At 34.1% G+C, this 12,982-nt stretch overlaps 1 protein-coding gene across 3 annotated transcripts in view; it reads right to left on the bottom strand.

The window, feature by feature from the left end:
* Positions 1-12,982, bottom strand: part of Ca-alpha1D (Ca[2+]-channel protein alpha[[1]] subunit D) — a 275,473-nt gene that overhangs the window by 61,031 nt on the left and 201,460 nt on the right. For all 3 annotated transcript variants that reach the window (XM_085816586.1, XM_085816587.1, XM_085816588.1), the window contains exons 32-36: positions 12,020-12,142; positions 9,651-9,716; positions 7,368-7,459; positions 4,117-4,273; positions 1,684-1,811 (exon numbers count right to left, since the gene is read on the bottom strand). In XM_085816586.1, coding sequence (XP_085672712.1) covers positions 1,684-1,811; positions 4,117-4,273; positions 7,368-7,459; positions 9,651-9,716; positions 12,020-12,142 — 566 coding nt within the window. The remainder of the gene's footprint in view (positions 1-1,683; positions 1,812-4,116; positions 4,274-7,367; positions 7,460-9,650; positions 9,717-12,019; positions 12,143-12,982) is intronic.

Below are 12,982 nucleotides of genomic sequence, written 5' to 3'. Positions count from 1 at the left end.
AATTTTTGCACACCAGTGTATTATAGTCGCTTCATTACAGTTGCTGATCACGAATATCAACCTTGTGAAGCTCCTGATAGGCAATTTTTGCTGAAATGGGAGAGTTCGGTAGTTGCTAAGTTGTATCATAATTTGGCCAGATATTATTTTATTTATTTATTATAATTCTCTTTATTACTTTAATACTTTTTCAGACAACTTCTTATTTCAGCAATTACTCTGATCAGATACTTTCCTAGGATTACACATATGATCACAAATACTGCGGTTAAAATATGTTAACAAATACATCAGTCAGAGGAATATTTACCATTTGCTCTCTTTGGAATTCCACTCTATTTTCATTAATGCTCTATGCTCCTCAATGTTTGAAATCAGTAGCTCTAAGATCACTGAAAAATTTTAAATTTCACTCACTTCTGCTCTTGATTACTTCGAAATCATTTAAAGTTCCTGAATTTGGGTGCATTCGGCGTCTTAAAATTTGCACTTGTATATTTGCCAAGTACTCCAGTTTCATTGAACTGTTGTAAATTAATCTAACGTTCTAAAAAATATCTTCGGTAACTCATTTCTTCAAGCAACCATAGCAACGTTAAGGCACGAGCGGGCTACAGCCAAAATCGGTATCCCATGATCCTTATTTTTCTATTCGTAATTATTATTACTCTCTCTTGTGTGTCTATATACATCTTTAATGTATTCGTCGCTTATTATTTTAGTCAAAATTTCAATAAATGTGATTTGTGTGGTAAATACGCATTCCTCTTACTAACGGATAAATGACGAAAACGTCCTCACTATGTAGAGGTATTAGGTTATTTTTTGGAAGCAAGCGTGATGAAAAATAAGCAACGAATTCGCCGGGAATCGAACCTCTGCAATATGCGCGCAGCGTGAGAAATGCCTTATAAGATTTTATTTCGAAGATTTAATCTGCGCTTCAGGACACATGAACATCAGGTGAGCTAAGTTTGTTATTTTTGTTTTCACGAACTTCATTTCATTCAGTCTAATGTCCGGAGAACGGAATCAAAGAGAAAAGTTCCGGAAATGACGCATGATCATAGCAGAACAATGTTAAAACAATTATTTTCATTTCTAATGAAAAGGCAAATACAAAAGTACAAACAAAAAAATAAAAGGTGTGCATAAAAGTGGGTGAAGTCATTGCCTCAAAAGTTCTCTAGGATGCCCATAAAGTTCTGTTTCAGAATCGCCAAGAAGTGATGCACATTGACAGATGCGGTCTCTGTTCATTGGATCTGCTGCATTACAGAGATGGCAACCAGGGTTCGAAAAGATTCCAGTGCAGTGGAGGTGCTTTGCCAAGCAGTCGTGTCCAGTCAGGAGCCGGAACTAGGCAACAAGTTCCCACCGTTGACTTCTGGGGATTGCTAAGAGATCTTCAGTTGTCCAACGCTCTCACTTAATTATTACCTCCTCATCATAAATGATGAAAACGTTTGTAAACAGAATACTCATTTTTAAGAAGACATTTTTAAACGAGTCACATTTTTATATTAACAAGCAGTAATCTATTGTGATATGAAAGGCAAAGAAGTGCTTTTTCGTGGATCCGTTAATACAACAATATGTTTTTTTTAATATATCGTGACGCATCGTATCATTACAAAAACATTCAACTCTAAAACACTTTTAATGTAAAAAATAAAATCTTACTTGGCATCAGGATCGTATTCAGACCACAGCCTAACAAATTCATCCAGATGATGAGGACCTAAAATAGACCAGTCTCGCGTCAAGTAGTCGAAATTATCCATGATGACGGCCACGAATAAGTTGATGATCTGTAAAGATAAGAAACTTCATTGTTTGCTATACCAGAAATGTATACATTCTGGCTCAGAGATTTGATCAAATCTCTGAGCCAGAAATAAATAAAAAAAAAAGGGAGGGAATAACTAAGAAGTTTTTGTAGCAATGCGTTTTGCAATTTATAAATTAGTTTCTTCTTTCTGATAAAATATTTTTACACAGTAAAAGATTAACTAGTTATGTAAAGTCGGTAAATACTTAAATTTTACGACAATTATTTGATTTCGTTAACTTTATTCACATCAAAATTTTTTACAATTTATCTGTTCATTTTAGTCTATGATTACCATCTTTAATATAAATGCTCTCCTTCTGAAATACCATCAGACTTTGCAGCCTTCTTGTCATACGTTTGAGCTTGAACATTCATTAACGGCCATGAACGATGTTCACGTAGTGAAAAACCATTGAATAATAACAGTTTTCCTACCGGGTCTAGTTCAGTACCGTTTTGTATCTCCTACTTCCTACTGAAGTATAGCTCTTATGTACGGCGACTCTTATTAAGTTACATAATTATGATATCATGAGAAAATTTTGGAACAGCAGGGTTATAAACAAAAAGATGATTCTATTTCACCGAGCATTTTGTTTCCAAATTGCTCAAAAAGTAATTTTTTTTAAATATTGAAGATCTTTTTGAAATTTTGTGTATATTTTTCTTCAGTTTACTTTTCACAACTTTCTTTTTGGTCAGATTACTTCTCTGCGATCCAGAATTTCACACAGAAAATATGAACATTAATGCTAATCTACTATTTCCGCAAATAGAATCTTTTGAGTCTTTTGGCCTATTGATATCACACAAGATCCATTTTAATACAAAATATTTTCTTAAAAAAAAAAAAAAAAAAACAGCTGATAAGCAGCATTTATTCATCTTGAGGTGACTGAGCTCAAGATGAATACGTGCTGCTTACCAGCTGTTTCTCTCTCTCAAAGAACAAGCGAAAGAAATTATGATCACACTATAATCGAAAACCATAAAGAACTGGCATTTGCATATTAAGAAATGAATGTACGTAGAAATAAAATTATATAGTCTGCTCCGAAACGGCTAATCCAGGCTATTCTTATAGATTATTTAGTATTAGATTACATATGAATTTTGCAAAAAGTAATTTATATGTAATTTTAAGGGAAGCATGCGAATGTAAAATTAAAAACTAAGCCAAAAAGCAACTTTGGATTGGCATCCGTTTGAGTTATTCAAATTTATATCAATGTAAAACTTTTTTCCCTAATTTTAAATTGCATTGTTATATAGCTATTTGCTGATTAATCGGGGAACAAAAGGCTATTATTCAGACAATTTTAATTGCCTTTTCCATTAATAAGAAGCTCTTTCAAAAATTTTGTTAATTCTAAGATAATAAATAATACAGCATACAAGTAGGAGCTAGGAAAGCACCTTCGTAGTACCACTGGTGATTGAAGCATTTCACTACGTAACAAACAGTTAAGCTTTCGTTCCAATACGGAATCTCGAGAAAGAACACCCCGGACGTCGGTCTGAAAGGTCTCCCACTCCTGTCTTCTACCACCAACCTAACCAAAGGCCGTGTTTGGCGTGCGTTTTGAGTGCCCATCTTGCTGAGCTGCCTCTACACACTTACAAATATCCATGCCTTCTCCTGTATTCGAACAAGCCCCGTTTGGCACGGCAGGCAGCGTCATTAACCACTATCTCATCTGGGCAGTAGTAAGGCAGGCAATAATCTTTATTAGGGTCTCCTGAATATTTAATAACGTAAAAGAAATGTCTTGATGACGAAATTGAATAATTTTTAGCAACCTGGGCATTAAAAATTATGTTTATTCTAACAATTATTACTTCGAGCATACACATGACATTGCATACAACAAAATCTCACCAGGAAAGAATATCTCATCAACAGATATCTCACCAGGAAAGAAAAAAGAATGCAGAAGGAAACGAAGTATGGTATATGGCAATGTCAGTGCCACACAGTTTTATCTTTGTCATCAGTTTACCTTTGTCATCATCTGGGCAGTAGTAAGGCAGGCAATAATTTTTATTAGGGCTTCCTGAATATTTAATAACATAAAAGAAATGTCTTGATGACAAAATTGAATAATTTTTAGCAACCTGGGCATTAAAAATTATGTTTATTCTAACAATTATTACCTCGAGCATACGCATGACATTGCATACAACAAAATCTACTGTGAAGAAAATAGCGATTGTAGACAACAGCATCATGTTAGTTCTATTAAATATTTAACGAAATTTGACATACTATACAGATATCTCACCAAGAAAGAACAAAGAATGTAGAAGGAAACGAAGTATGGTATGGCAATGTCAGTGCCACACAGTTTATCTTTGTCATCAGAACGCATGTCGCATTTCACATTTTCATCGTTCACGCAGGCCATCATAATGTCTTGCCACGCCTCTCCTGTTGCCGACCTGAAGTGAGAAAAGTCACTTTATAATTAATGTACTACAACAGCAAACACAATGCTCACAATAAATTAATAATGTACATAATATGTACTGAACCTTCATACTTTACTTTTGTAGTTTCAGGATAATAAAAATACCTCTACTATCCTTATTTATCTTTGTTAGGCACTGGCGTTCGCTATTAACAGCGAGGACGCCAGAGCTAGCGAGATGCAGAGAAAACAGCAAAAATGGATCACGCGGAGAAGATATTTGTGAGAAATATATGTAAAATATACTTACTGTGTTGCATTACTGTAAATAAAACGTATAAAAAATACAAGTTTATTTGATAACTGACGCTAAATAAAGGATGAAGAAAACCTACAGTCATTGGCCACGACAATCTTGACAAACGAAGTTGCATGTACTTTTTTGAAATACCCTAGGTAATTAAATACAAAAACAAAGAAGCAAGAAAGATAGGGAAGTGATTTTCGTGTTGCAGTCTACTTTTGATTTTTTTTATCATTTTCTGGATTGAGTGCTGGAGATTATTAGGAATTGTTTGGGCAGAAAACTTAAGAGAACCATTGTGCTTTCGCCAGGATTTGAACTACAGATATTCCAATTGTCAGCTGGACGTACTAAGAGCACGTGAAACGCAAAAGGTTATGCGAAAATTTTTTATGCGAGTTACACTAATATAAGATCAGTGATAGTATTCTTTAAGAGATAAAATCTGAAGTGTTAAGAATGTATGCCTTTATTTCGCGCACATAAATAAACATACATCGTACTCGAAACAACGGATCTAGTATACCTGAATTAAATGGCGTTTATCTAGAAAAACGTTTTACTTCCTTTTATAAACAACAATATCCATACAAGCATTCGGCCTTAGTTCAGTGTTCCTAAAGAGCACGGAAGAAGAGAAACTATGACCGATTCCCAGCTAATTTAAAACAGATTCAATTAATTTAAGATGAAATGGACTGAGAAGGGATGCGCTTATGGTGGACTTTAAAAGAAATCTATCTCCTATTCATGTTACACTTAGAGGAAACTACGAAACTCCCATGCAGGCTGTCCTTGTGTTGGACTTTAAACCCGATTAAACCTTCAGCGTTCAAGGATCTGACAAACTAGACGGCTTCTTAGCCTAAGACTGATTGGAATTTAGGCTAACCAGCTTTTCCTTCAGATAAGGATTTTATTACAAGGGAAGGGGCTAAATTAGGCAGGAGACAAAATTATCATTTAGTTTATAACTATGATGTTTCTAGTGCTTTAATTGTTTAAGAAGTTAAGGAATCTGGCTAATAAAGAAACAACATTTTGAGCGTTTTTAAGAAATCTTTATTTGGAAAATTTCTCGAAAATTTTCTTACTGTTCAGACTCTTGCCAAAAGATTCCCATCACCTGATTTATGCATGCGCGTCACCTCAAAATATCAGAACCTTTATAGAACTAGAAATGGATGATCTAATGAAAAATGAAATCGATAATTTTTCCTCCGTGTATTATGTATATTAGTTAGTAATATGTGTAGCGAATTAAAAATATATTATTATTACAAAAAATTCTTTTTTTGTGTGATGAGTAGATTCCCTTCATTTAATAAAAATAATCCATTTTTTGTATTAGGAGAAGAAAGTATATCTTCTGAAACGGTAAAATTTTTACCTCTATTCTTGATATCTTACCGACCGATAATTTTCATATCTCGATAGTTTGAACAGTTAACACTTATTTTAGAACTGTAAGCATCAACATCTAACCAGTTTTTATTCCAAAAATGTTAAAGCTTTCATTGAAAATTCTTCCTAACAAAGACATAAAATTATCATGCATACAAAATGAAGATTGTAGCTTTTATTTCTATAAATATTAATTACAAATAAACGTTTCAGTTACTAATTACCTCAAAACAAGAGAAAGAAGTTTATGAAATATTTTCACTATTATTAGTTAGGATGATAAAATTTACCATTTTGTATGGTCCTCCTACAACAGGCAAATGACATTCACTATGGTTTTGAAGAAGTTAAATGTCCTATAGTTCTAAGTGCAAACTTCCCAGACATATGCATCATTAATATTTTCAATTGGTATTTTTGAGCAAAACGAGCAATTTTTGTTTTCTAATTTCATACTATATCCGTTCAAAAAATTGGCAATTTTCATCGCCTTTGGAAAATAGGCATTTAAAAGCGATTTAAAGCTAGATTATTCGTAGAATAGAGAGAGAAAACATTCCTGTGTTTGATACGTTTTCCTGATACATAACAGAAATAATGTTTTTGGCATGTTTTTGAAATGCTGAAAGAATATTTTATATTATGAAAAATGTATGGGTAATAGAGAAATTCGAGTTAAAAATTAGGACGATGAAAGTTAGATTAAACTGTGATGCAAAACTGTATTATGCAAGGGAAGAAGTTCTATGACAAAATGCAAGAGGACCACCAGAGAAATATTCTTAGCACAAATATAGCGAAATACATTGAACTCTATTATAAGTGAGCCTATCGTTTTACACAGGCAAAGTTAATGATGTAAGTTTAACATGTTTGTCATATATTTTCTGCTATTTTCCTTCGTTATGCTTAACCCTCATCCGGTTTATGCGATGCAGTGTACGTTTTTGCTCCGCGGTTATCTGGTATGTCAGCCTACATCTAGCTACCCATTTTTTGGAACATATTTCATATATGAACATTTTAAGAATGTCCCAAGTCCCACATCATAGAAATTAAACGCCAATTTCAAAACTAAGCCTAGAAAAATGAAGGTGTTTTAATTGCCTTATAAACAGCTCAGATCTGCCACATTTATTAGACGATTATTCAAATTACTTTTCCTATGTACAGAAAATTTACAAAACCTGCAAGATTACATCTGCTAGGCCTACTTAAGGTTTGAAAATATCATATTCTCCTACCATCATCGACAGCGTGTTACTGGCATGGCAACATAATGTAGATTCGTGCTTTGTAAATAAGTGCATCATTGAATAGACAATAAAATTTCCTAAAATACACGAGTTAAAGAACATCCTGTGCATTAGAAACGACGCTTCTGCCCTGAAGGAATGCATAAATAAATGAAACTTACCTAAATAGCACTAAAACTGCTTGAGGAAAAGTCTGGAAATTGTTGTTGCGATGAATCTCCGTTTTGTCGTCCAAAGCAATTTTTCCAAAAACCTATAAAAACAGGAAAATTATTTTGAGGTAAACTATTTAAAAGAAGAATGCTCTGAAAGACATCTTCCTTGTTTTGTCTTTCAATCGAAAGTCATGTTTGCAACATTCAGCGAATTAAAAACTCAGTAGAAAGAAAATAAGGCATTTGCTTCAGGGAAAAGCTTAGAAGAGGCGCAAATTGGCTGCAAAATGTTATATTAAATATTTTATATTAAAAACTAAATTATGGTTTTTAGCTTTCAATATCAATACGTATAGAGAAGCACCATTTTAAAATGATACATTCAAAGGGATACTATTATTTTAAAAGCGAGCTCCACACAAACTTAAAAAAATAATAATAAAGTTGTGCAAAATTTTCTCATGGCTATTAAAAGAAAACATTCAAATATTACTATTTTTTCTATAGAACATGAATTAAATAATCATGTCGATTTTGCAAACAATTATTGTCAATTTTACTTCATTCAAAACAAGAACTACTAAATTAAAAATGAGCTTATATTAATCGAGTACTTTTTATATTTATCATTTACTATTTATACTATTTGAAAGTTATTTGCTGTTTATCAGAAAGGTACTTTTATATTTATAAATAATTTACATGTACTTTTCTATGAGTCTATAAAGGTATATTAAAATATAAGAGTTACAGCATGATTTAGAAAATGACCTTTGTTGAATAGAAAATTATACAGATACTAGCAGCTAGGCTGCCAGCCTTCGTCTGGCTTTTAAATGTACAGGAAAAATGCCTGAAGGGTACATCAAACGTTAAATTTAAAAACTGCGCAGAATTTTACTCTAAAAAACAACTTCATCCAAAAAATCTTTTTTAAATCTGAAAGGTTTCAGATTTTAAATTACGTCCAAAGGGGCGTTTTTCTAACGTTTTGTGTGTTACCTTTATTTATTAAATATAAAAATGTATTATATATATATATATAAAACGACAATCTCTTAAATATGCCAATCTCTTAAAAACAGTGACATAAGAAATACGATGAAAAATTGTTGCCAAACCAATATTTCTAAAAGAATGAAACTATTCAAAATGATGCGAATTCATCAAAAATCTATCAACAATAAGAAAGGAAAATTGTTGCCAAATTCACATTTTTAAAGATGTGAGAAGTGTACTTGGAAGCTTCATTTAAAAAACTTTTAAAAATACAAACTATCATCATTTTTCCAAAAATTTTTTATAAAAGCAGTCGCAAGGATGAAAGTTTAACGGGTCCAAAAGTCAAAGAAAAATAAACTGTACATTTTTAAAAATAAACTGTTTTAGAAAAAATCCCTTTGAGAAGGTGTTAAGCTCACTCATATGTTAAATAAATTCGTTTTCAATCGATTTATTGAAACACGAAATTTATTTTAAGTTCGTAAAGTATCTAAGTGCCTTTGTTTCATGACGATGTGAAAATGGAATGCGTAGAGTAAAATCTCGCTTTCCTATAGCCCATTATGTTTCAAAAGCACGCGATTTCATCACAGAACATAAAATGAAAAAAATTCGAATTCGAATTTCGAAAAAATCGCTTCGAGGTGTACTGGCTCTTGTCTAGATGCACCTATGTACCAAATTTCGTAGCCGTGGGTCTATTAGCTTACGCGCAGTGCCAACGAAAGACACACACACACAGACAGACTCTTTCTTTTATTATATGTAGAGATATTTACTTCGATTACAATGGAGAGTGTATCTACATTTTTGCCTCAAGGGAAAAAATACCTAGTCATGGCTCTGCAAGGAAACAAATTCATATTGATGCGGAGTCGCTAGGGTTTACCAAGGCAGAAATCTTCAAAGTAGCCTTAAAATAAAAGTCTGATGTCTAATAAGGATCTGACAGATAGCTATAAAAATATTACGTGCTTTATTAGTATGAATTTCTGATATGTTTTTAAGAAATGTATTAAATTTTAAAAGAAGGGAAGTTCATTCAACAAATAAAAAATTAGTTCTCACACTAAATTTATTATAAACAACAGAATCATGAACTTAACTGATATTAACACTTTTTCTGTCATTTAGTTTTTTCCAAATATAAAGAAAGCGAAGGAAGGATTAAATGACATTAACTTCATTGCCTTAAAAATATTATAGTTTAGTTCTGCTATATATTATATACAGAATATAATAAGGAAATATAAGTGCATAATATAAGAAAACGGAAATACTACTGACCTGCATACCGATAACTGCGTAAATGAAGAAGAGCATAGCTATTAAAAGAGCAACATAGGGTAGAGCCTGGAAGAGAGATGAAGAATAAGGGACAATCACCAAAAATAATTATATAAATGATTTGTCAAGCCATACATGGAATTTAGATTTCACGTTATCTGAAGAGCTCACATTTGTAATGAGTTAGGCATTAAAATACACTGCTAGCCATCCAAAATGCAATGTTAAGAAGAACAAGAGATATCAAGCCGAATTTAGTGGATAATATGAAGCTTAAGAGTGAATTTATTCAAATTACAGTCTCGTTCGACTTATGGAACAAGAAGAAATCAATATTTTGTGTAGCTGTCTTGGCTGGCAGAAACTGCTACAACTCTCCTCGGCGTTGAAAGAAAGCTTTGGATGCGCGCTCGGGATATGTTAGTTCTTTCAGTTTTCATATGTTGCTAAAGCAATGTGGTAGGTTTTATTTGTCTATGTGTACCATTCAACGCACTATCGCTGCAGCTTATCGGTTGCATAGACAACGAGTATCACAACTATGGACGTCTTGAAAAGATTTCACCTCTGTAGACAACGTAGAATGATGTGCGTTGACATAAGTTGCTGTGCAACATACTGGAGTTCTTGATGTTGCTGTGCAGTTCGTTACTGATATACCTAGGTTACCTGTCTTCTCGTTATGTGCTCCAGATAGATGCAAGCGTTTCCGTCTGTCGATTTGTTGCTCTATCACCCATCCATTCTATGTATATTTGCAACATTGTGGTTTCATTTCGCCCAAAACGAGCACCGATTTTACGGGAGGATGATTCGAAGTTTCTATAAAACCTATTTTGCTTTCAAGTTTGCGCGAAGGATTTTTATTTCTTTTCGGCTACGCATACTGAAGCTTTCTACCCAAAATAACAGCCCCAAAACACCCAACTTGTACTTGAAATGGTCTAAACTTCCTTCCTTTTTCAATACTTTTAGGTAGCGTTACTAATGCATATGATTTGCATATGCGTTCTAATACTAATCCTTTCTATATACTATCGAGGTTTGTACATGGTTCTAGATTATTAAGCATGTTGCACGCTTTCTTCATGTTACTGCATTTTGGATGGTCGCAGTGCAGATGATTATTTTAAGCATTAACATGTTCGCTGCTAACAACGAGTTATATCGTAGGTCGCTCGGCAGCAAACGTGTTAACAACCAATTTTTACATGTGAATAAATTTAAAAATTAAAAACATGGATAAATATGGCTTATTTGATGTGTAACAAAAATATAAACTGAGAAGCCAAAACATTGTGACCATCCCCACATTTTTCAATGAACTCGTCTGGATGACGTGGATGGCACGTGCTTAAGTAGGAATGGTGTTTAACTACTGCGGGAGAATGTAAGGAGACATTCTTGCACTTACGTTTGTGAGTGATGGGAAAGGCTGCTGATCTAAGCGAGTTTGATAGAGTGCAGTTTGTAATGGCCAGAGGAATCGGAAAGAGTATCTCCGAAATTGCCAGACTGGTAGGTTGTTCACCTTCTGCCGTAGTCCAAGTGCAAACGTTTCGGAACACACAAGTTCAGACCACACTGTTGGATATGGGACTATGCAGAAGATGTCCCCCTGTTGTACATCTGTTGACCCAACGTCATTGTCAACTACGCCTACAGTGGGCCTATCGAGCCTGGAATATGGATAAGTGGAAGACAATTGCCTGGTCGGATGAATCACGATTTCTCCTTCATTACGTCGATGGTCGTATCAGAGTACGCTGTCTTCCAGGCGAACAGTTGTTCCCCCTCCGTACGGCAGATCATACACAGGCTGGTGGTGGCGGTATTATGCTTTGGCGGATGTTCTCATGGGCGGCTCAGGGATCCTCAGCTATGGTAGAACAAGCATACAATGAAAGCTGCAGATTATCTGAACCTAACTGGATCAGTTACACGCTTACATGTGTTTCTCATCTGGAAATGGAATCTTCTAGCAGGATAACGTTCCATGTCAAAAGGATCGAAATGTGTTGGCGTGGTTCGAAGAGAATAAGAATGAAATCTAATTAATGTCTTGGCCACCTAACGCGCCGGTTCTTAACGCAACAGAGTACATTTAGGATGTCATGGAGTGACAGCTCAGAGTTTAAACGCTACCATGTAGGAATATCCCGACTTTGCTTTACCGCTTAGAGATTTGGTACAACCTGTCTCCAGTCATCTACCAAGTATATACTTCTGGTATCCATGCCAAGGCGAGTTGCAACTGCTTTGCAGGCCAAAGGTCGCGCAACGCGTTATTGAGTAGGTGATATAATGTTATTGAGTAGGTGATCATAATGCTTTGGCTCTTCAGTAAAGAGGATAAATGGTTTTCTTACTTGAAATGATTTGATGAATGTCCACAGCAAGGTTCGTATACCTTCACCTCTGCTCAACAGCTTTACAAGTCGCATGACACGGAAAAGACGAAAAAAATTGATGCTGATAATACCAGAATTCGGCTGTAAAAAACAAACACAAACATCAATGAGAATATTTCTAATTCGAGTTTCTATTTTTGAGTTTTGGAGCAATTTTGCTGTATATTTTCGGCTATTTTACTGTTTGATTACGATAAAGCATTCGAGGGCTATCTGCCTAAGGGAAGGGATGCCTTCGTGGACGACTTTCTTTCAGTTACCCTAGAAAGTTCTCCTCTAAAACCTCCTTTCCTTTCCTTAAACAGATAGCATTTATATGCATTTCGACTTTGAATTAAATAAACATAAGACAAACTCTATTATCAGCGGCAGAATACTTATGAAAATATTTTTTAGAAGTATGCAAATTTAGCTTAAAATATACGTACATAATGTGAAAAGAAAAGCTGGTTGATAAGACTGGCAATTGCTTAAGGTGAAAAAATATCCGGGCATGTCTCTGGTTTCAACGTTTTATAAATACTGTTTTCCGTCGTCTGAGAAATGAAGACGTATTATTACCCTAAAACAATGATGATCTTTTAGCAGGAAATGAAACCTATGGAATCCGGAACTTGTAAAAGAATCTTTGAATTTGCTAGTATATCTGTTCACGTAATTTATTTTTAAAATGTAAATTTAAAAATTATTTAATTTTTATTCCAGATGATTTTCATGACTTTTGGGGAGCTTGGCATTGGCAGCAGTGACAAGCAGAAAAGAAATGTTAGCGGTAACTTGCATATAGGGTTTCTACATATCTGTTGCTTAACGTCGCCGTGGCGAGTTTCAGAGTGCTGAATTCTTATCATAAATCAGTTCAGCTATAAACTGAGTGATGTCGCGTGGAAGTGAAGCTGTGTTTTAATGTTTACTTTTGCA

Source organism: Stegodyphus dumicola, chromosome 5, assembly GCF_044657685.1.
Source record: "Stegodyphus dumicola isolate Sdum_Otavi_A_Nest chromosome 5, ASM4465768v1".
Taxonomy (NCBI): domain Eukaryota; kingdom Metazoa; phylum Arthropoda; class Arachnida; order Araneae; family Eresidae; genus Stegodyphus; species Stegodyphus dumicola.
Note: the sequence above shows the minus strand (reverse complement) of the source record. Positions and strands in the feature narration are given on the sequence as shown.